The 22,615-nt window shown below is 44.7% G+C and overlaps 1 protein-coding gene across 1 annotated transcript in view; it reads right to left on the bottom strand.

Moving 5' to 3' along the window:
- Nucleotides 1-22,615, bottom strand: part of HMCN1 (hemicentin 1) — a 286,626-nt gene that overhangs the window by 194,865 nt on the left and 69,146 nt on the right. Inside the window, exons 5-11 of the mRNA XM_033151379.1 lie at nucleotides 22,010-22,181; nucleotides 21,130-21,236; nucleotides 13,070-13,190; nucleotides 12,480-12,743; nucleotides 11,946-12,090; nucleotides 7,543-7,664; nucleotides 3,813-4,088 (exon numbers count right to left, since the gene is read on the bottom strand). Coding sequence (XP_033007270.1) covers nucleotides 3,813-4,088; nucleotides 7,543-7,664; nucleotides 11,946-12,090; nucleotides 12,480-12,743; nucleotides 13,070-13,190; nucleotides 21,130-21,236; nucleotides 22,010-22,181 — 1,207 coding nt within the window. The remainder of the gene's footprint in view (nucleotides 1-3,812; nucleotides 4,089-7,542; nucleotides 7,665-11,945; nucleotides 12,091-12,479; nucleotides 12,744-13,069; nucleotides 13,191-21,129; nucleotides 21,237-22,009; nucleotides 22,182-22,615) is intronic.

Here is a 22,615-nt window from a genome sequence, read left to right as displayed (position 1 = left end):
CCAAATTGGCTCCACCAGCGTGTTTGCACTGCATCAGCCTCGCTGCTGTGCCCCTCCCGCTCTTTGTCCCGCTATTTAAGATCATTTGTTGTGATTTCCTATCTTACAACTATAGCATGCTTTTCATTTCATCACCAGACAAAATGTACCCTTCATGAAGCAATAGGATTTTATGTTTTTGTGTATGCAGCACAGAAATCCATTTAGTTACAGATCCCACTAGACCAGCGGTTTTCAACCTGGGGTGCCTTGAATGATGGTCAGGAGTGTCGCAGGCAACCCTGGCCTCTGTCCCTCTTTCTTTCTTTCTTTCTTTCCTTCTTTCTTTCCTTCCTTCCTTCCTTCCTTCCTTCCTTCCTTCCCTCCCTCCTATGATGCCCTCTCATGTCTCTGCCTCCCAAAAGTTTGCACAGCTGTTTGTTGCAGCAGCCCTGGCTATAAGTTCCCCCAGGTGAATGGTGCCTCTGGGGCTGGCCAGGGGGTGCTTCCCAGGCCCCTGTGGGGCAATGTGAGAAGGCACCTCTCTTTGGGGCGGGGTGCATAGCTGTCAACCTTTCCCTTTTTTGCGGGGAATTCCCTTATTATAGCATTGTGAAACAGCAGGGAGGGTTGATAGCTATGGTGGGGTGGCAGCTCAGAGACCAGGGGCAGAAGCTCCGGCTGCCCACAGGACTCCCAAGGAGAGGGGAGAGAAGAGGGGGCCAAAGGAACACTTCACAAGGGAGGGAGAGGGGCTGCTAGCTCCGCAGGCTAGCATAACTGGGCTCCTGAGACCCACAGGGGTGCCGCAGAAAGAATGTAGTTGGTCAAGGGAGCCGTGGACTCAAAAAGGTTGAAAACATCTGCACTAGACACTTAGTGTATACAACTGGCCAGAGATGTAGTTGCTCATGAAGCATCATTATGTATGGCCTGAAATAATAGCAGGATGGCTGGTGTCCCTCCAACCCTCTCTCCAAATGACACCCACAAGGAGCTGTTTTAACAGTGTGTACTGGAAGCTACCAACATGAGTCTGACCAAACTGCGGGACAAAATAGAAAATTCTTTCCAGTAGCACCTTAGAGACCAACTGAGTTTGTTCTTGGTATGAGCTTTCGTGTGCATGCACACTTCTTCAGATACACTGAAACAGAAGTCACCAGATCCTTAAATATAGTGAGGGAGTGGGGAGGGGTATTACTCAGAAGGGTGGTGGGAATGGGTGATCAGCAGATAGGTGTGGAAAACCTGTTGACGACTCTTAACGGCTGCAATTAGTCTTGCAGGGAAAGGCAAGGGGTGAGATGGCTAAAGATAGCTTTGTCATGTATAATGAGATAAGAATCCAATGTCTTTGTTCAGACCAGGTTCCTCCATGGTTTTAAGTTTGGTGATTAGTTGCAATTCAGCCACTTCTCTTTCCAGTCTATTTCTGAAATTTCTTTGTATTAAGACAGCTACTTTGAGATCTGTAACTCAAACTGCGGGAGGCAGTGAAAGACAGGAGTGCTTGGCATGCTCTGGTCCTTGGGGTCGCAAAGAGTCAGACACGACTAAACGACTAAACAACAACAACATATTTTGTTTCGGTTTTTCCCTTGCTCTTTCACATAGGTAAGTAATTGATCCCAGGAGAGAATGTTTACTAGAAAGATTACAAATATCCCTTGGTCTTTGCCTCTTCCTCCGCAATCCTGTATTTCCTGTGGAAGGGGCAAACTTCAAAAAGGCACTTAATGATTACCATTGAAGCCTGCTGTGAACAGTAATTAGCAACCACAGGGCCTCTCTGTAGACCCACTAATTTAGGAGTGGGTTTGTATTTCAGGACAGCAGCTTTTAAATGAGTAAGCACTGCTCTGAGAGCATTTCCTGTTGTATATAAAGGATGAGAACAAGAAAGGAAAGGAAAATGCAGGTATTGAACAAAAAGCTGTAAAATATGTAGTCTTGGCAAAATATTCACTTCTCGCCTGACGAACTCCCTTTCGGTTAATAAGAAGTGCTGTCAATTTCGTCCCTTTTTATAGCCAAATATTATTCTTTTAAAATTCCTTTCAAGCTTCCCACTGAAAAAGGCAGCTGTGTCCTATTTTGATTTCTGAGCCTTTTCATTTTGTTAAAATAAAACTGATAAAAGCAGGTGACTTCTTGGAGCGAGGGCAGAATGAACGTGCAGTAAATGGGGGGGGGGGAATAGAACTGAATTACCGGTACAAAGATTGTCCTACAATCCCACCATAATGTTAAAAGTTACCCACAATGAATCCTACATAATCACATCAAGAGAATGGAAGGCAGTGAATGCGATCCTCCATTTTACAGAATCATAGAATTTATAGAGTTGGAAAGGACTCAGAGGGTCATCTGGTCCAATCCCCCTGCAATGCAGGAATCAGGGCCGTCTCGTCATAGGGGCTGGGTGGCACGGTGCACCAGGGCGCCAGGCCCCCCAGGGGCGCCCCCTCCCCAACCCGCGCCCGCGTGCTGGCGGGCAAGCTGCATGCCGGCTGCCCTCCGGAGCCCCAGCTGGAGCGCTGGGAAGGGCGCGCAAAGCCCCGCGCTGCTCCAGTGCCACGCCCCTCATCCCCCGCTCACCCACCCCCCTCCCACACTGACCGCCCCTCAGGGGATGAGGGGCGTGTCGCTGGAGCGGCACGGGGCTTTGCGCGCCCTTCCCAGCACTCCAGCTGGGGCTCCGGAGGGCGGGCGGCTTGCAGCACCACGCCCCTCATCCCCCACTCGCCAACCCCCCCTCCCGAGGGGAGACCAGCGCGGGAGGGAGGTGGGCGGAGAGGCGGCCCACCGGGGGCGCCGAGGGATCGTCATGCCAGGGTGGCCGATCCCTTTAAGATGGCCCTGGCAGGAATCACAACTACTTTATATTTTTAAAAGAGAAGGCTGTGAACGTCTACACTTTGAATATCACCATCAGTGCTGGGGGGGGGGGGAAGCAGAAAGATAGAATATACATAGATTTTTAAAATCTCACATATAAATTGGAGGAACGCAGACAAACACTATCTGAGCTTATCAAAGCACACAAAAAGCCACAGTGCCACGGAGGCAGAAAAGAAGACATCAAAAGAAAGTGGGAAAATAATAATAATAATAATAATAATAATAATAATAATTAATTCGATTTATATACCACCCTTTATCAAACGATCTCAGGGCATTAGAAACACATTGTAAAACATCAATAATAAAATCATCATCATCATAATAAACATACTGACAGACAGACAGACAGACAGACAAGTCATAAAATAGTTAATAACAGTCCTCTTCCCCACACTTTCATAGGCCACAGATTATTTAATAGCCATAGGTAAAGGTAAAGGCATCCCTGACCATTAGGTCCAGTCGCAGATGACTCTGGGGTTGTGGCGTTCATCTCGCTCTATAGGCCAAGGGGCGTTTGTCCACAGACAGCTTCCAGGTCATGTGGCCAGCATGACTAAGCCGCTTCTGGCGAACCAGAGCAGCACACGGAAACGCCGTTTACCTTCCCGCCGGAGTGGTACCTATTTATCTACTTGCACTTTGACATGCTTTTGAACTGCTAGGTTGGCAGGAGCTGGGACCGAAAAATGGGAGCTCACCCTGTCGCGGGGATTCGAACTGACGACCTTCTGATCGGCAAGCCCTAGGCTCAGCCATAGGCCTGGGTAAAGAGAAATGTTTTTGCCTGGGGTCTAAAGGCACGTCATGATGGCACCAGGCGAGCATCTCTGGGGAGAGCATTCTACAGTCAGGAAAAGAAGCGGCACGTTGTCTTTCCCCCCCCCAAAAAAAAATGGGGGGAGAGGATAACATTTTCCTGTTACCTTGTACTGTAAGGAATACAGAAGCCACTGTGGAGCCACCTTCGTTGGAAGCCAAGCAACTGTACTCGCCGGCATCTGAGAGTTTGACCGCCTTGACTTCCAGTGAGAGGTTGCTCATCATTCGGATCCTGGAGGGCTCAAGGAGCTTCAGGTCTCTGTTGTTCTTGTGCCAAGTGAGATTGTAGCGCACTGTGCTCACGGTTAAGCATGTCAATACAGCTCGATTGCCGGGAGTGACGGTAACGTTATTAGGAACCTGTACGATAGGTGGAGGTTCTGCAGAGAGTGAAAGAAGAACAAATATGGAAAAATTATTCACAAGTTCAACACACCAGGAAAGAGAAGGCAAAGCAGTGGTTAGTGTACTTTCCCGTGTACATGATTAGGTGTTGTTTTTTTTTACTTTAAAATAATGTTAAAAGGGGGCTAGTCTTATACATGGGGGCAATCTCCCCCCATTTTCTTAATTTTGAGTCCCCCAAAACAGTCTTATATACAGGGACATGTTATACACAGAAAAATATGGTACAGTAATTACTTGTTCAGGGGGAAACAGGATTGTTTCATCCCAACATGTTCATGTGGCTGGGGAAACCCAGCCAGATGGGTGGGGTATAAGTAATTTTTTTTTTATTATTATTATTATTATTATTATTATTATTATTATTATTATTAGTGGTACAGTTCTTAAGGATGGATTATAAAGGAGACTAAGAATGCCATGGAACAGGGCTCCACACAAATGGATCCAGAAAGAGTATAATTGTCTGAGAACAGATCTTTATTTTGTTGGTACTCCATATGGAATAAAAACCAATCCCTTGTGCAGAAAAGGATTTTTGCAAGCGCTTCCCTTATTTGTTATTCCCTTGAAAAGGAAAACACGTTTCTTGCCATTCTCGTTACAGGGATATCGTTAAAAATGTCAGAATATGAGCTCCACATTCCCACATCCTGGATTTAATGATGGATGGAGGTTTTGTAGCTTAGATTTTTAGTCCTGTCCCTCTACTAATGTCCTCTCCCATCCCTCCTTCTCCCACCGTGCAAATAAAACATAATTTCCCTCACCAAATATGCACTTTATCAATGGTGGGCATACATTATTTTGAGACCAGAGCCAGCATTCTTGACACAGTTTTATATTTCCTTAGAGTACGATTTGGAAATAATTTTCAACTACCCTTTACATTTTTATGAACAGCACAGACCTACAGCTGGTTCACTTCCAGGCAAATCTTCCTCATATTCAAAGCATGCTGCCATAGGTAGTAAATGTACATGAGTTAACAAACCATATGACATTTTCAGTTTTAATATTGGAAGGGTTGGGGAATAAATGCTTCAAATGTTTGTCGTTTCTGCCATGGAGGAATGTTGACCAGATTTCAGACATTTCATATAATTAAGGGAAAGAATAATTTCTGATCCACTGTGTCAGAGAGTCCAATAAAACGTAAATGCTTAAGATATTACCCTCAGTTGAGTAAGCTGGGAAGAAAGATTATCCTGGGAGAGTGGCAAGGGTATATATCTAGCTCTCAATTTCTAGTTTTAGTTATGAAAACAAAAAAAATCTGTAAAAACTTTATTATTTCACATTCATTCTTTCTTATGAATTGCCTTTAGAAAGATTTACAGTTCCTAAAACTAAACAGACCCTGTAAGGACACAGGAATGTTCATGCCAGCACTGATTTACAAGTCCACATTTATCTTTGCATAACAGAGTTCCTTTGACTCTGAATTCTTCCGAGACATTTATAGACATTTCGACCATATGTTAAAACTCCTGTTGAACAATATTGAGCTGACCTTGCCTCTTTGACTATAATATTTGGAGTCAATGTGGTTGTTTAAACTGTTAAACTTGTTTTCTTTGTCGGTTGAGAAATTGTATATCATACAATGAAAGCCTCAATCCTACGGTTGCTTTCAGAACACCTCCTTATATATAGTGATATTCATTTAATGTATATGGAATTATATGCAAGGGTAAAAAAAATAGCCTTCATCGATATATGGTTCACTGAAGTGGTTAAACTTCTGAATGTTGACTGAGCGGATATTCCTGCAAACAATTACTGTACCTTCCAGCAAACAGGCAGGTTCTGGTTCTCAAACAGGGAAGTTACCATACCAAGGAAGTCCAGCAGGAGAACCAGATTTTAGTGAGCCAAGAAATGGTTTCTCAACCTATTTCCTGCCAATGAGTATAATGCATGTGGCAGGCCAGGCACCCACTGATGTCACTTCCTCACATGAAGATTTCAACTTCATTCCAGAGAAGGATCCCAGTTAAGGTGGCCAAAGATGTTAGACAATTTAAAGTGCCTACGTGCAGAAAATCAGCTTATCACCTCTCTAGCAATTACCAGTTGGCAGAAAGCCAAGATCTGCTCTCTCTCCAGACCCTTAGCAACGACCTGTGGTTGGTCAATGAGTTCCTAAAGAATGAGCTCTGTGTGAGAGCTGTGTGGTTGGTTGTTAGTGGTGTACTGAAGGTTGAGAGAGAGAGACAGAGAGGAGAGATTTTATGTTTTGTTTCTTTTATTTGTAAAGTCTGTACATAGTAACTTATGGATACTAGTTGCTTCAATAAATACTGTATATAGTTATCCAAGTGAGTTGCTGAGTTCCTGCGTTGTGCTGTCCAGTTAATGCTCTACAGCCAGAAGCTTCCAGAAAACCTGCGGTTAACTCTGCTGTGTCCAGGACTACGTTATTCCTGACACTAAATCTTAAGAAAATATACAGCTGCTCTGGAGGAATTATCACATGTAGTCTGAAACAGCCGTCTAAAATAAGTGTACCTTTGGCCCTCAACAACTGATGTTCAGAAGCATCACACCTCTTAACATATGGATGTTCTCTTCAGCTAACATAGCTAATAGCTATTGCATTTGCAAGTTGCTTTGGGGGATGAAGTTTTCATAACAATCAATTTATGTTGTGATCTGCAGGGATGCCCACCACCTAGGAGAGGTGATGGCTCAAGCAAAGGGAGGCAAATAAATAAATAAATGTCAGCACCTTGGAGAGAGATTAAGGTGTGGGTTTCAGGACCACGGATAGCGCTCCTGCAGCAGAGAGGCTAAATGTAAATACAGCGATACCTCGGTTTAAGAACAGCCCTGTTTACAAACGATTCGGTTTACGAACTCCGCAAAACCGGAAGTAGTGTCCCGGTTTGCGAACTTTACCTCGGTCTAAGAACGGAAGCCGAACGGTGGAAGGGCACCAGCGGCGGGAGGCCTCATTAGGGAAAGCAGCCTTGGTTTAAGAACGGTTTCAGTTTAAGAACGGACTTCTGGGACAGATTAAGTTCGTAAACCAAGGTACCACTGTATATATATATATATATTAGCAGGATACTGAAGGAACTGGCTGAGTTTTATATCAGGGGGTGGGAATTAATTAGCTGGAGACCTCCCCCCACAGTGCTGCCTCCTGGCCTGATCCAGCAGGGTTCTCCTTCTGTTCTTATAATTTGCCAGATTCTATTTTTTAAAGGTTGTCTAAGACAGTGCTCGTGGCTGCATCCTGTGGTAGTGAATTTCGTTAAGTTAAATATGCAGTAATCCAAGCAGTCTTTTATCTTTTGTTGGGTTGCATATTCGCTACACAACCTGGAATTCATTAAAATGTCATCAGGTTTGTTTTACAGAATCAAATCACAAATCGGGAGTGAAATGGATCCCTCTGGAAATGAGATAGCAAACATCACTAACCTGACACGTCTAGAAATGTCTGTGCACGGCCAGTTCCTCCACTGCTGCTGGCAATACATTCATAGTAACCCTCATCCGGCAGAGACACCTTAGCAATCTCCCAGTTCACACTAGCCGAGTCTCTGGAATAAATAAATTAATAATAATAATAATAATAATAATAATAATAATAATAATAATAATAATAATAATAATTTATTTATACCCCGCCCATCTGGCTGGGTTTCCCCAGCCACTCTGGGCAGCTTCCAACAAAACATTAAAATACAATAGTCTGTTAAACATGAAAAGCTTCCCTAAACAGGGCTTCCTTCAGATGTCTTCTAAAAGCCTGGTAGTTGTTTTTCTCTTTGACATCTGGCGGGAGGGCATTCCACAGGGCGGGTGCCACTACCGAGAAGGCCTTCTGCCTGGTTCCCTGTAACTTGGCTTCTCCCAGTGAGGGAACTGCCAGAAGGCCCTCAGAGCTGGACCTCAGTGTCCAGGCAAAACGATGGGGGTGGAGACGCTCCTTCAGGTATACTGGATTCACCTAATGAGCTCCGTCAGTGGAAGCCCAGTGTAGGGTCTTCCACGCAGGCAATGGGACTTCCCCTGCTCCTCTCACTTGCCCCTTGAAATTGTCTTTGCAGAGTTGGGAGAATCCCAGACCAGCATAGAGGGAGATGAGTGGGTGTCAGGAACGTGGGCCCCCCAGAGCAGAGGGGAAGAGTTAGACTCAGAAATTGAACTAAGTGAATGAGGGACCGACTCTGCAGATGAGAGCTGGCTGACAGAGTCGAGAAAGGGCAGTTCAATCCCCCTTCTTGGGGAAGACTCTGTTAGCTCTCAAGGAGAGGAAGAGTTGGAAGGCAGCCAGAGCATTGCTAGACAATCAGCAGATAAGCAGAGGTCTGAGTCTTTGTAGAGTAGAAGTGGGGAGGGGGTAGGCCAGCCTCTCAGTCCCCGTTCTAGGCGACTGGATAAGATCAGAGGGCAACAGAAGGGCAAGAGGGCAAAGGTGGGAGTTTGGCATCCTCCCTGCTATGGGAGGGGCGAAGAATCAGACTGGCCAACTATCGTAAATGCGAGTAGGCGAGAAGCCGTGCTCTGGATGTGTCTTTTTGTAAATAAACGTACATAAAACTGCCGGAGAGTCATTACTTCTTATCGGGGTTTGCTTGCCTGCCAGAGACCATTACAGTAGGGATGGTTCTGTCTGGCAAACTGACATTCTTGTTCATCACAGCACGATATTGAATTCCATCCCGTATAAATGATTTGCAATGAAGGATAAAGAAGTTAGGCTGTAGTTTGTAAACCAATACAAAGTGTGACCATCTGATACTATGCTAATCATTTGTGCTAAAACGCTGATTAGCTGTTATGCATGGCATTCACTCTGCTCCAGCTGAAAACGTTTTGAAGTTTTCAATCTACAGTGGTACCTTGGTTTAAGAACAGCCCTATTTGCCTGTCGAGACCCCAAAGTCGCCCTCCTGGGAATGAAATAAAAACCCCAGGACACAGAATATAAGGTTAATGTTATTGGGCAAAATTTGGCCACAACTTTATTGGTTACAGAATGTGAGTGGTATTGGCTTAGGCATTGAGTGGACCTGACTATATCTGACTCCTGCCCGCAGAGCAGGAAGTCCAGTAAGGGTAAACCACTGATAGGAGGAGCCCCGTCGATTCAGACCAACTCAAGTTCCCCCTGGGTTCCAATGGGGTCGTGGCATGGCCCTAGCCCCGCCCCGGGCTTCGGACAAGATCCCACACCCCCGGATAAAGGAAGCCCCTCGGCTCGCGCCTCTCCTTTTGAAAGGGAGCCCCCGGTCACGCCCCCAGCTGGCTGATTGGCCTGTTGCTTGCTGACGTGGCCAGGGACTCCTCCGTGCGGCGAGGGACAAAATCCACTGCCCAACAGGAAGTGGGGAGAGCGGCTCCGCGGTCCACCGCAACTCCTCCCCACAGGGAAGTGGAGCGGACTTACGAAAGATTCAGTTTACAATCTCCGCAAAACCGGAACCACTGTCCCGGTTTGCGAACTTTACCTCGGTCTAAGAATGGAATCCGAACAGTGGAAGGGCACTGGCAGTGGGAGGCCTCATTAGGGAAAGCGTGCCTCGGTTTAAAAACGGTTTCGGTTTAAGAACGGACTTCCGGAAAGGATTAAGTTCGTAAACCGAGGTACCACTGTAGTGTTATGGCTACACTGATGCTAGCTGAGAAACCACTGCCAAAATTTAAAGACATCATTTAAATATTATCAAGCAAACCCACTTTGGGGCACTGCGAAAGTAAAGCTCAGTCATGCTAAATTTAATATCTAGCACAACATTACATGATTACTACAGTATATCTAACCGCTGCCCATAGTATTTTATACGCGTTATAAACTTTGTAAAGGGCTCACTGTGCCCACACTATTAAAATGTTATGTCTGCCTTCATCCTAAATCAAGGGAGACTAGTATACTATGGAATTTGATCAACCCATTTAAAACACATACGTAACTGCAAGCTCTCCATGCGACAGGAGAAAAGCCAATGTAAATCTCATTACTTAAGATGCAGCTCTTAGTCAGTAACCCTTGGCTTGAAGATTATTTTGTGAAAGCATCAACATATTCTGCTCTGTTCCACAGTCATGTAACAAGATACGGGGGGAATTAAGAGAGAGAGAAAAACAAGCAATTTGGTCATTAATGTTTGAGACCCGAATTACTGAACTGGTGAAGTATTTGCTTGCAATGACTTAATGGAACTTCATGAAAAAGATTAAGTGATAAAACTGACAGCGGTTTACAGGACAGGATTACAGGAATCCAGCTTGTTAATTGATTGATTATATAGGGTGGAATTCTATGTCACACTATTACAAATGTTCCCTCTGCACAAGCAGGTCAGCTTGCCAAACAGAATGATACCCTCAAAAGAATGTGGGCCACGCACTTTCTCCATTTTCGAAGTAGAAAAACTACACAAACAGGTCTTCATTCCTGCCGTTCTTCTATCTGGTTGCCCTCCTCTGCACATAATCCAGCTTGTCAATATCCTTCTTAAATTGTGGTGTCCAGAACTGGACACAGGACTCCAGGTGTGGTCTGATTAAGGCAGAATCAAGTGGTATTATTACTTTCCTTCATCTGGACACTAGACTTTGGTTGATGCAGCCTAGAATAGCATTAACTTTTTTTTTTTTTTGGCTGCTACATCACACTGTTGACTTGTGTTCAGCTTGTGGTCTACTAAGACCCCTAGATCTTTTTCACATATACTATACTACCCATCACCTCCTGGCAAATAGAAGGGGAAGAAATGGAGGCAGTGAGAGATTTCACTTTCTTGGGTTCCATGATCACTGCAGATGGTGACAACAGCCATGAAATTAGAAGACGCCTGCTTCTTGGGAGAAAAGCAATGAGAAACCTAGACAGCATCTTAAAAAGCAAAGACATCACTCTGCTGACAAAGGTCCGTATAGTTAAAGCTATGGTTTTCCCAGTAGTAATGTACGGAAGTGAGAGTTGGACCATAAAGAAGGCTGATCGCCAAAGAATTGATGCTTTTGAATTATGGTGCTGGAGGAGACTCTTGAGAGTCCCATGGACTGCAAGAAGATCAAACCTATCCATTCTTAAAGAAATCGGCCCTGAGTGCTCACTAGAAGGACGGATCCTGAAGTTGAGGCTCCAGTACTTTGGCCACCTCATGAGAAGGGAAGACTCCCTGGAAAAGACCCTGATGTTGGGAAAGATGGAGGGCACAAGGAGAAGGGGACAACAGAGGATGAGATGGTTGGACAGTGTTCTCGAAGCTACTAACATGAGTTTGGCCAAACTGCGAGAGGCAGTGAAGGATAGGCGTGCCTGGCGTGCTCTGGTCCATGGGGTCACGAAGAGTCGGACACGACTGAACAACTGAACAACATACTACTGGCCACCAAGGCATCCCCCATCTTGTATTTGTGCAGCTTGTTATTATTCCTGTCTAAGTTATAGAACCTTATGTTTGTCCCTACTGAAATTCAATCATCACCCTATTGAAATTTCAATCACCATCACTGTTACTTAAAGCACACACCAGCTTTTAAAGAAACCCCACAGGTTTTCAAAATGTCCAGCTGCAGGGTCCTTCTGTGTCAACTTCTAAATGCCTGCTGCAAATCCTTCTGCTCCACCAAGTGTAGACATCTCCCCTCAGTGGTCTATTGGTGTTTGTTTTAAATTTCATTTTGCTTTTAATTTGTTTTTTTGATTTCATGGTTGGTTTTATGTTTTTATATTGTTGTAAAACCACTGTGATATATCTTTATAATAGGGCAGTATATAAATATTTTAATAATAATAATAATAATAATGACTTTTATTTGGAGGAAGCCCTGTTGTTGTACAATGAAACTGAGAAATGGCTACTTACTTGAAAAACTGTTCCATTCCCAGCTTGATCCCATTTCTGCTAAAATACACAGTAAATGGTATGAGGCTGGCTACATGGCAAGGAATGTGACCTGGCTGCAGGTAATATCCTGGGGTTTTCTTGGGCATGCTTACTCTGGGAGCATCTAGAATAAAAGCACACACAAAAATTACAATTCTTGCAAATCTAATAGACAACAGCAGATCGTGGGGTGGGGGTTGGTGCAGAACGCAGCAGGATGGGGATGAGGTGGAAAGAGGGGCTGGTGAGGCTGGGGGAATTGTGGGTTATCGCCAGTGACCCTGCAACTATGTCCACAAATGTGAGGTGCTCTCACCTGTTGAGGGCACTGCTACGGCTCCACTGCACACCCCACCCTAAAATGACTGCTAAAACAGCAATTTTGTGTGTCATGGGGACTGGGTGTGTGGGTGGGCATTGGACAACCTCGCCCCACCCCCAAATCATCCCCTAAATAAAGATGATTCAAATAAGGAACACAACTTTTTAAAATATATATATATATATAATTACCAGGAATAATGTTAGAAAACGAAACGCTTGAGACTCTCTGGAAAAAGTAATCGTCTTTGTCATAGCCAGTTATCTTAAGAAAAAAGGCTTCGTTCGGTGGAATAAACTCAGAAATATTCCAGATTCCATAAGGTTTCCTGTCAGGGAAATATTTCACCGGAATGGTCTTCAGAAGTTCTCCAGTGATGCTTAGCAATTCTAGTCGGTCCACTCTAGCAGGAATATGGATCCCCGTAGTATTTAGCAGAATGTAAGTAGGTATGCCTATTGACAAAATGCAAATACAAACATTCCAATATCGTTCGCATTTACTCAGTTGTGTTGATTTTTTGAAGGGGATTTATCGGCCGCCCTTCAGTAGATCTCAGGGCAGTGTGCTGCAGCTAGAGAGCAAATACTGTGGCCACATACAAAATACAATCCGAAACAGCATAATAACCTTTGGGGTTCGGGAACAAGGACCAAGCACATATTAGCAAAAGTCAGCATCATTTAGGGACTGAGTGCTTTACACCAGTGGGACGGGGGGAGGAGGATATTGTTTGATTATCTCCCCAAAAGTGAAGAGGATTCAACTGTGACCTACTAACCTTGCACTGGTCTGCTGGAAGTCATTTTGAAATCTAATGTTGGACTTCTAGAAAACCCAGCCCGGAAGTCAATAGTACTGAGACCGGTGATACGAACAGAATGTCGCCCGCTACTTGAGGTCTGAGAAAAGATTGCAAAACATTTCATTGTCATCAGCATGTGAAGTTTTTCAGTCCCCAAGAGCTGGTATTCGTCGAATCTGTTTTGTGTCAGGGCTGTGACCCTACTATGCAATCAATGTCTCCATGAAATAATGGAGCCAATTTCTGTGTTAACAAGGTGAGAGCAGGACTGTAAGAAACATGAATGAAAAACATGAAGACTAAAGACTATCAGGAATTCAAAGTGTGTTGGTTACCAGGCCCTGACCACCAGGTCCTCAACATGATGCTGCTGATGGTACCAGAGAGAGAGAGAGAGAGAGAGAGCTGTGACTATAAAGTAGTTTCCCCCAGCCAGTCTGGGCAGCTTCCAGCAAAATGTTAAAATACAATAATCCATCAAACATTAAAAGCTTCCCTAAACAGGGCTGCCTTCAGATGTCTTCAAAAAGTCTGGTAGTTGTTGGTCTCTTTGACATCTGGTCGGAGAGCATTCCACAGGGCAGGTGCCACTACCGAGAAGGCCCTCTGCCTGGTTCCTTGTAACTTGGCTTCTCGCAGTGAGGGAACTGCCAGAAGGCCCTCGGAGCTGGACCTCAGTGTCTGGGTAAATCGATGGGGGTGGAGACGCTCCTTCAGGTATACTAGGCTGAGGCCGCTTAGGGCTTTAAAGGTCAGTACCAACACTTTGAATTGTGCTCGGAAACGTACTGGGAGCCAATGTAGGTCTTTCAAGACCGGTGTTATGGGGTCTCGGCAGCCACTCCCTGTCACCAGTCTAGCTGCCGCATTCTGGATTAGTTGTAGTTTCTGGGTCACCTTCAAAGGTAGCCCCACATAGAGCGCATTGCAGTAATCCAAACAAGAGATAACCAGAGTGTTAAGTCGTGGGTGGACACAGCAGACGACACAGTGATTTCCAAACAGCTCTTGTTTATTCTCAGGCTGGAACAGAACTAACTGAAGGCCTCAACAGCCTGCTTATATAGAACTCAGCTACAACGCAACAGTAACAACTTTCTGCAGTTACCCAATCCCTGAATGTCAGTTTACAATCCTTCATTTGCATATGCGGACCTGAGTGAAAACTGCAGCAGAATTAACTATATACACACACCCCTAGTGGCCTAGGGTGAGAACTTCAATACATAACACAGAGCATGCACCACTTATCGCCCTCCCAAGACCAGCTTTTATTTGCAACAGCCGAAATGCAATGCCCAAACCTAGATTTATGAAATCTATAGTTTTTATAGTTCTATACATATCATAGGCTTATAGGCTGGTTTTTTGTTTTGTTTTTAGATCTACAGGCCAGGGACACTGCATTTTGAGTAAAAAGATGGTGGTCTCACACTGTAGATGGGAGCAATTAGAGCTTGTACGTAATGCGAAGGAGATTATGCGTTGAAATATTATAGTTGATATTTTAGAATGTAAAATGCTGTTTTTATTTATTGATTAGTCTTACCTTGTGGGCTTATAGCCAAATAAAGTATTATCTATCTATCCATCTATCTATCTATCTATCTATCTATCTATCTATCTATCATCTATCTATCTATCTAGATGGGAGCAAAGATTGGTTCCCATTCAAAAGGAGCTGCCCAGGGTCTCGGTGAAAAGGATGGGAAGTGGTGACATGGCTGCATCAGGCTGGTGAGGGGCTAAACTTCCTACTCCCTTCAGCCAGCGCCTGACCTGGCCAACTGTTGGTGGTTAAAGTTTAAGCACACAAATAAGGGAGTAGGGGGAAAGTCACACGTCTTTGCCTGCTTCTCACATCATGCTGAGGCAAACAAGAGTTTAGCACATATACTGCAAGCTCCCAGGTGGGAGATCACAGCCGCTCCTCTCGCCTTGTTTTGCTGCTGAATTATGTCCAGCTAAACCATGGCTTGGCTTGGCAAAGCTTGGTTTACCATGTGTGGCTAGCCTGGAGAGAGCTGAACCACAAGGCTGGGTTCGTACAGCACTTGAAACGCAGCTTAGCTCAGCATGGCTCAGCAGCAAAACAAACAGGGAGATGCAGAGCAGACACAATCTCCTACCGAGGAGCCAGATTACTTGCACACTCATGCTAAGTCATGGTTTGGCTTAGCATGACTTGTAAACCAGGCCATCCACTAACTGCAAGAGATGGACTCCTGGCTATACTAGGATTAATTTTAAAGCCTCAAATCCCAATCTAGTCCTAACATGTGGAAGAAGCACTGATCACTGTATTATTAAATCACATCAAGTTAGAAAAAAAATTAACATGTTAAGTTGTTTTGTCTAGCAAAAACGATGCTCCGCAAATATTAGAAGAAACAGTTGTTTTCCATAAAACTACTGCTTAGGCAATTCACTCCCTCTAGGCACCCTGACAAATAAGTCTGTCTTTATTGGAAAGGCCAGTATTTATTTCTATTGCTTAGCCTTTCACCTCCGTAAAATCACCACCCAGAGGGCTTTCTGGCATAGGCCAGCTGCTGTCAAGATCACTGGATTAAAGAACATTATTTCTTTTTCTTCTTCTTCTTCTTCTTTTTAAGAGATTGCCAAAAAGACTCCTGTTATCAAGTGATAATTGGCAGTTAAGTGTTAGTTGGGCAAACGTGACAACAGATCCCTTTTTACAGTTTTATACAAAATCTGCATAGGGAATTTATAACGGGATTAAACGTTTTAAGTAAATTTCCTTTTTTCTTCATCGGTTGATTTCAGAGCTTTAATGCAAGCTTGACAAGGGAATTAACGTGCTCTGTGTAATTGCTGGGATCCCAAAGAGCTACACAGGTTTTTCCACATGCCTGGTGGGGGTAAGGGTGGGGTGTGTGGGGGCTTTTAACCTTCATTTTCTAAAAACCCATGAGGTAAAATTAGCCACTTTTGAAACAGGGAGTCCTCTAAAAAGCAGTTTGTGATACAAAGCAGAGGAGGGGAAGTATGGCCTGTGGTTTGAATGGCAGTTTGGGAATGCTTGAATCCTGGCCAATACGTCTATGTTACAAAATTAAACATCCCTAGTATAGGGTAAGGGATGTGGGTGGCGCTGTGGGTTAAACCACAGAGCCTAGGGCTTGCTGATCAGAAGGTCGGCGGTTCGAATCCCCGCGGCGGCGTGAGCTCCCGTTGCTCGGTCCCAGCTCCTGCCCACTTAGCAGTTCGAAAGCACGCCTGTGCAAGTAGATAAATAGGTACCGCTCCGGCGGGAAGGTAAACGGTGTTTCCGTGCGCTGCTCTGGTTCGCCAGGAGCTGCTTAGTCATGCTGACAACATGACCCGGAACCTGTACGCCAGCTCCCTCGGCCATTAACGCGAGATGAGCGCCGCAACCCCAGAGTTGGACACGACTGGACCTAATGGTCAGGGGTCCCTTTACCTTTACCTTTAGTACAGGGTAGCAGTAGGAGATAGAAATTAGCAGAATCTTTGAAATGGTAAACTGAACTGTGCTACCTACCTCATATTAAATGCATCCCTAACAATGGTTTGTCGATGTCACACCAAACCACAGTTGAGCCTTCTTAAACCACGGCTTGTGCAGTGACCGAATTGAGGCAATGTTGAAACACTGGATACAGGTTTGAGTTATTCAGACCTCACGTGAGCAATGTTAGGTGACCTTACCTCATGCTAATTTTGGTTTAGCATGAACTCGATTGCAACAGACAAGAGACTTTAAAACTATATCCATTCAGATTTCTGTCCACAAGGCCTAAAAACGCTGGTCAGCATTTTTATGAATAAGCAACACCCATCCACACCCCTTATAACGAAAGAAAAAACTCTTTCAATTAATGTACAAGAAGCAATTAACGTCACAGGAATTTTATTCTTCCAAAAAATTAAATTAAAAGGTCTCATATACACTGGATTTCATGCATTTTTTGTAGTATATGAAACCACAGTCTGGCTTGGTGTGCTGTTTAGTTTTAAGAAAATATTATATTTTGTTTATAAGTTACTATAGCTACAGATGGCTTTATATTTTGTGGAGGCTTCAAAGGGTGTAACTCATTAAGCTGGGTTCATTCTGTCTTGTATTATCGTGACTTTTCACTTAATCGGCTGGAATTTGCTTGGGAAGCTGTGTGTGAATAGCAACAATCACTATCACAGTCACCTTCTGAATAAATACAACATTCAGCAGGGAACTCTCTTACTCACAATGGTTGCAATCCTGCACACGGTTACAACTGCATCAGTCTCACTCAAATCAGTGGGAGATTTAGCCACATTACGATGTGTGGGACTGTAGCCAATAACTGCAAATACTTCCTGTTGATTTCTGATTCAATTCTTTCCCCCCACTTTTCTTTCTATCCTTAAACAAATGGTCCATTTAAACCTAACTGGCTTGAAGGTTTCTTCCAACAAGAAGACAGTAAAGCCTTTCTGTTTTGATTTGTTCGCCCTTTGAGCTCATATGCAATTGCATCTTTTTCCCTGTTGGTGGCAAGCAAAAAATAAATATATAGAAAGGAGAATTCCTTGATGCCAAAACCCAGGTCTGGGGCAAGTACTCCTTGGTGAAAGAACCCCGGCAGAGATTTAAAATCACAAAATATGCATCCAAGTAGTTTGACAGATCTTTAAAATATGCCCTTGTGAGTTCCTTCCAAAACTTCCTTCTTCCTTTAGCATAGCAAAAAGACCACACATTTGGTAAGTGAAAAATGGTTTACTTACAAACTCTTCAAAGGTCAGGTTCATGTGCTGTTCCATACATCAGTCACAAAGCACAGGCAGTAAAACCTGGCTTTGTTACAGTGGTGAAAGTTCCTAATATTGGTATAGGAAGTCAGTAATGACTCGTGAGAGCCATGCGGTCTGAGCTTAGAGCAACAAACTTAGCGTGCGAAGAGGTTTTAGTTGGTTGTTCTATCTTAGCTGCATGGCTCTCACGTCTCATTCTTCTGTTCCTATACCGATAATTTAAGAATTTCACTAAGTCAAGCTTTACTGCTTGTGCGACTTTCTGAAGCACAGGAACCAGACCTTTGGAAAGTTTGTCATCTTAGCTGTGAGTCCTGGAAGACCTGTTCCTTGCCTTGCAGGCTTTTTCCCATCTGGCCTGGGAGGGTGTGACCCTGACTGACTCCAGCTACAGGGTCAGTGACTCCAGCTACAGTGAGGCTGCTGTACAGACTCACTATTCTCCATCCCAGATTCCCAGGGTTGTGCAGCTGGCAGAGGGTACCAATGCTTTCTTAAATCATCCCAAGCTTTTGAATAACTATTGCCAAGTCCCTACCTTTTGATGCTGATTTTATACAGATTACAAGTCTAATTTATCTTGCTCTCCTCTTTCTTTTTGGAACCAATGTAGAATCAGGGTCTTCCTAACTATGATTAACTGGCTGATAGTGTGATATGGGATCATGAAATTCCTCTCCTTTCCATGGCAAATTCTCCCTTCCAGGAAACACTCCTCCGTTGTCCTGAGACAGATGGATGCCAGCACACTTATCTCCTGCCTCTAAAAAAGTAAAGGTAAAGGATTCCTGGCTAGTTAAGTCCAGTCAAAGGCAATTATGGGGTTGCGGCCCTCATCTCGCTTTCAGGCCGAGGGAGCCGGCGTCTGACCACAGACAGCTTTCCGGGTCATGTGGCCAGCATGACTGAACCGCTTCTGGCACAACCGAACACCATGACGGAAACCAGAGCGTGCGGAAACACCGTTTACCTTCCTGCCACAGCGGTACCTATTTATCTGCTTGTGCTGGTATGCTTTCAAACTGCTAGGTTGGCAGAAGCTGGGACAGAGCAACTGGAGCTCACCCGGTCACAGTGATTTGAACCGCTGACCTTCCAATCAGCAAGCCTAAGAGGCTCAGTGGTTTAGACCACAGCGCCACCTGCGTCCCTACTGCCACCTTGCAACCCTCCCAGGTAAGAGTGTGGACCCACTTTCACCTTGATGCTCAGCGGAGGCAAGCCGATTACAACCCATCACACTATCTGACCTTAACTATACTTTAGAGATACATCTGCAACACTTTAATATAGTTAACTACCACTTAACTAGGTTTCTAAATCTGCTACATACGAGGAACCAGGTTAGACTTAACTGAGTTTAGTGCTGGTGCCGACATATGGCCACAGCTAAGGTGGGAGGGCAGGATATGCAAACATGCAGCCCATACTTGTCTTCCAGATGCAGGGTGGGGACAGCAAAATCCTCATCGACCTGGCTGCCCATCTGTGCTGTGTTTTCACTTACTCCAGAGAAGCTCAATTTCCCCTCTTTCCCTTCTGAGAAACCCAAACATTTGAGATCCTCCAGATCCACCGTTTATTGTATTGGAGAGCTGGCTGTGATGTTTAAAGGAGCGTTTCCTACAGGAAGACTGATGTATGTGGGAAGAGGGGAATGTTAGGAGGCCTAGCTCACCAACAGGAGCCTTTAAGTAATTATAGCTTAGAAGAGTTGGCCTGGGAAGCTGTGCAATCCTAAGAGCACAAGGCAGCAATGGCGTGTGGAATAATTCTGTCATGCTCGGCACTAGCCACAATTTATCGTCTGGAGAGGACTTCCTGCTGTTTGGAAGTACACAGCAGAGGACATCATATTTGCAAGTTATACGAGGATTTGCTTAATATGCACATCAACAACATTTCTTCGGCTTCCTTGGGGTGGTGACAGGTCACACTTACACTTACACCCCCACCCCAAAGAAGCTACAAGGCACAGAATCAAAATCCCCACCCTAGGGCTTCGTTTCCTTAAATTTAATCTCCTGTTTTCCTTCCCAGACATGTGAGTGTCGTGACAGCTTTTATTCCAACCACTGTTGGGGGGGTTTAGCCCCTTTCTGCAAAAAAAAAAAAAAGCAGCCAACTGTGGGCTGGCTACTACTCTTTACAGCTGTGCAAAGGTTCAAAAATCAGAAGAAACACAACCTGCATGATAGAGCAACCTCGGCCCGCCAGATGTTTTGGGACTACAACTCCCATGATCCCTAGCTAACAGGACCAGTGGCCCAGGTGATGGGAACTGTAGTCCCAAAACATCTGGCGGGCCGAGGTTGCCTATGCCTGCGCTAGAGCATCTCATCAAGATGGTCACAGCATTTCCAAAACGAGGGGCCAAATGTCCTCTCATTATTGTTATAAAAATTCTAAGGGCTCAAATATAAAACAAAATGTTCGTAGGAGCACAAAGTAAGCACACATACATAAGTATATAAACCACACGTCTGAAATAGTACAGGAGAGTAATCCTGAAGCCATCTTGACTCTTGATGACCCCAAGTATTTCCTCTGCAGAAGGAAATATCTCGGGGAAACCTTTCCCAGTAGATACTTTCACTTACAAATCTTGTCTTAAAGGGCACATTTTGTGTACAGTGGTGCCCTGCTAGACGAAAATAATTCGTTCTATGAATTTTTTCGTATAGCGGTTTTTTCGTCTAGCGAAGCGGCAATGACAGCCGCGCTCCGCTAAACGGAAAAAAAGACGAAAACTTTTCATCTTGCGAAGCAGCCCCATAGACTTTTCGGTCTTGTGGGGCAGCTTCCGCTAGACGAATGCCGTTCGTCTAGCGAGTTTTTCGTCTGGCGAGGCATTCGTCTAGCGGGGCACCACTGTATGAACAGGGTATGCCTGTGACTGGATTCAAGAACTAAGGTATGTATCATCTCAAAGGAATGGCCATACTGGCCAGGTAAGATCTTCCTTGCTTTCACCAGATCCTGCCATGACTCAATTTTCTCTTACCAATAATGGACATATGGGGACACTGAATCCCAAAAACCAACCCCACATTTTTCTATAACAGTTATAAAGAGCCAATTTTAGCATAAGGCCCCCAACCCTACTGGGATAGAAGAAAGAGGACTTCATCCAAAATTATAAGGATTATGTGTGATCAAATGTTACTACAGGAACCCTGTTAACACAGCTTTTGTATTAAAAAATGCATCATGCTTGAAGGAAATTGACTGCATCTTTTCTACAGGAAAATCACCTTAATTGTCCATGTTCCGGGGGCTGGTTCTTTTATGTTCACTACTGTTGCAGAATTTTCAATATTCAGCAACTCATTCAAGCCAGATCCTTTCTTTACAGGCTTACCTACAAGACAGACCAAGAAGGAACAAGCATATTATTTTTAACAGTTACCTCAGCAATGCTCAGGCCTAACCCTTTGCCCACCCCCCACTTCCACACACCTTGAAAACCTGGAGCATGATCTATTGTCATGGGACTTAATAGTGTGAGATTCTTGTCAATGATCAGTGCAGAGATATTCAGTACACCACAAGCCAAACTGATCTGGCTATTTTGGATTTGCCCCAGTTTTTTTAACATCCTGGCAAAAACTGGAATCGCACAAAAGCTGATTTTGTCAACTCCTGTAGGTTTCACCCCCTTCATGGATCACTGCCTTGTCGTGTTGAAGGGCCTTGAATAACTCCAAGAAGCTATGAGCTATGCCATGCAGGGCCACCCAAGACGGACAGGTCATAGTCGAGAGTTTAAACTAAATGTGATCCACCTGGAGAAGGAACTGGCAAACCACTCCAGTATTTTGCCCACCGCTGGTGTAGAGACCCAGTGTGGTGTAGTGGTTAAGAGCAGTAGACTCGTTATCTGGTGAACCGGGTTCGCGTCTCCGCTCCTCCACATGCAGCTGCTGGGTGGCCTTGGACTAGTCACACTTCTTTGGAGTCTCTCAGCCCCACTCACCTCACAGAGTGTTTGTTGTGGGGGAGGAAGGAAAATGAGAATGTTAGCCGCTTTGAGACTCCTTCGGGTAGTGATAAAGCGGGATATCAAATCCAAACTCTTCTTCTTCTTCTTCTTCTCCTTCTTCCTTTGAGAAAGTGGGGAGATTAATAACTCACCTAAAGGATCGTGGACTTCAATAACTGGAGAAGGACCACTCAGGGACACGGTGACCTCTTTCAAACTAGGATCAAAAGGGATTTGCCAAGCATTTACAGCTGAAGTCAGGTGGTCTGTCGATAAGAGATGGACTTTGGAAGCTTGCACAGCTTCTTCTACCCATTTCAACACCTGCAAGAGAAGATAATGCTATGAACAGCTTCCATATTATAGTCCACTGGATGCATGCCTTGCTTTGCAGACCAGTGTCCCTATGAAGCCATGATTCAGCTCCTTTGCAGTCATCCAACAGGCAGCAGCCCTCAACACACTGATAGGCATATAGGCTCAAAGCAATTAGTACAAGTGCCACCCGTATCCTAATCCAAAACCACTTAAATTCCTTCCAGCCAAAGGCAGGGCCACTTTGTCGTGCAGACCAATTCCACCCAGATGGAGGAATTTCTGGGGCTGGCAGGCAGTGAAAGTGGCAGGCACTTTGATTGGATAATAAAATTGTCTCCCAAAAGTCAGCTTGGAGGGGAATCTGGCAAAGAAAACCATGCAGGAAGGGGATCAGGGTTGAACCCCTCTACACCACGTCCTCCTTCACACACCATGATTTG

This window comes from Lacerta agilis, chromosome 6 (assembly GCF_009819535.1).
Source record: "Lacerta agilis isolate rLacAgi1 chromosome 6, rLacAgi1.pri, whole genome shotgun sequence".
NCBI classification, from domain to species: Eukaryota; Metazoa; Chordata; class Lepidosauria; order Squamata; family Lacertidae; genus Lacerta; species Lacerta agilis.
This window is presented reverse-complemented; position numbering and strand designations above follow the sequence as displayed.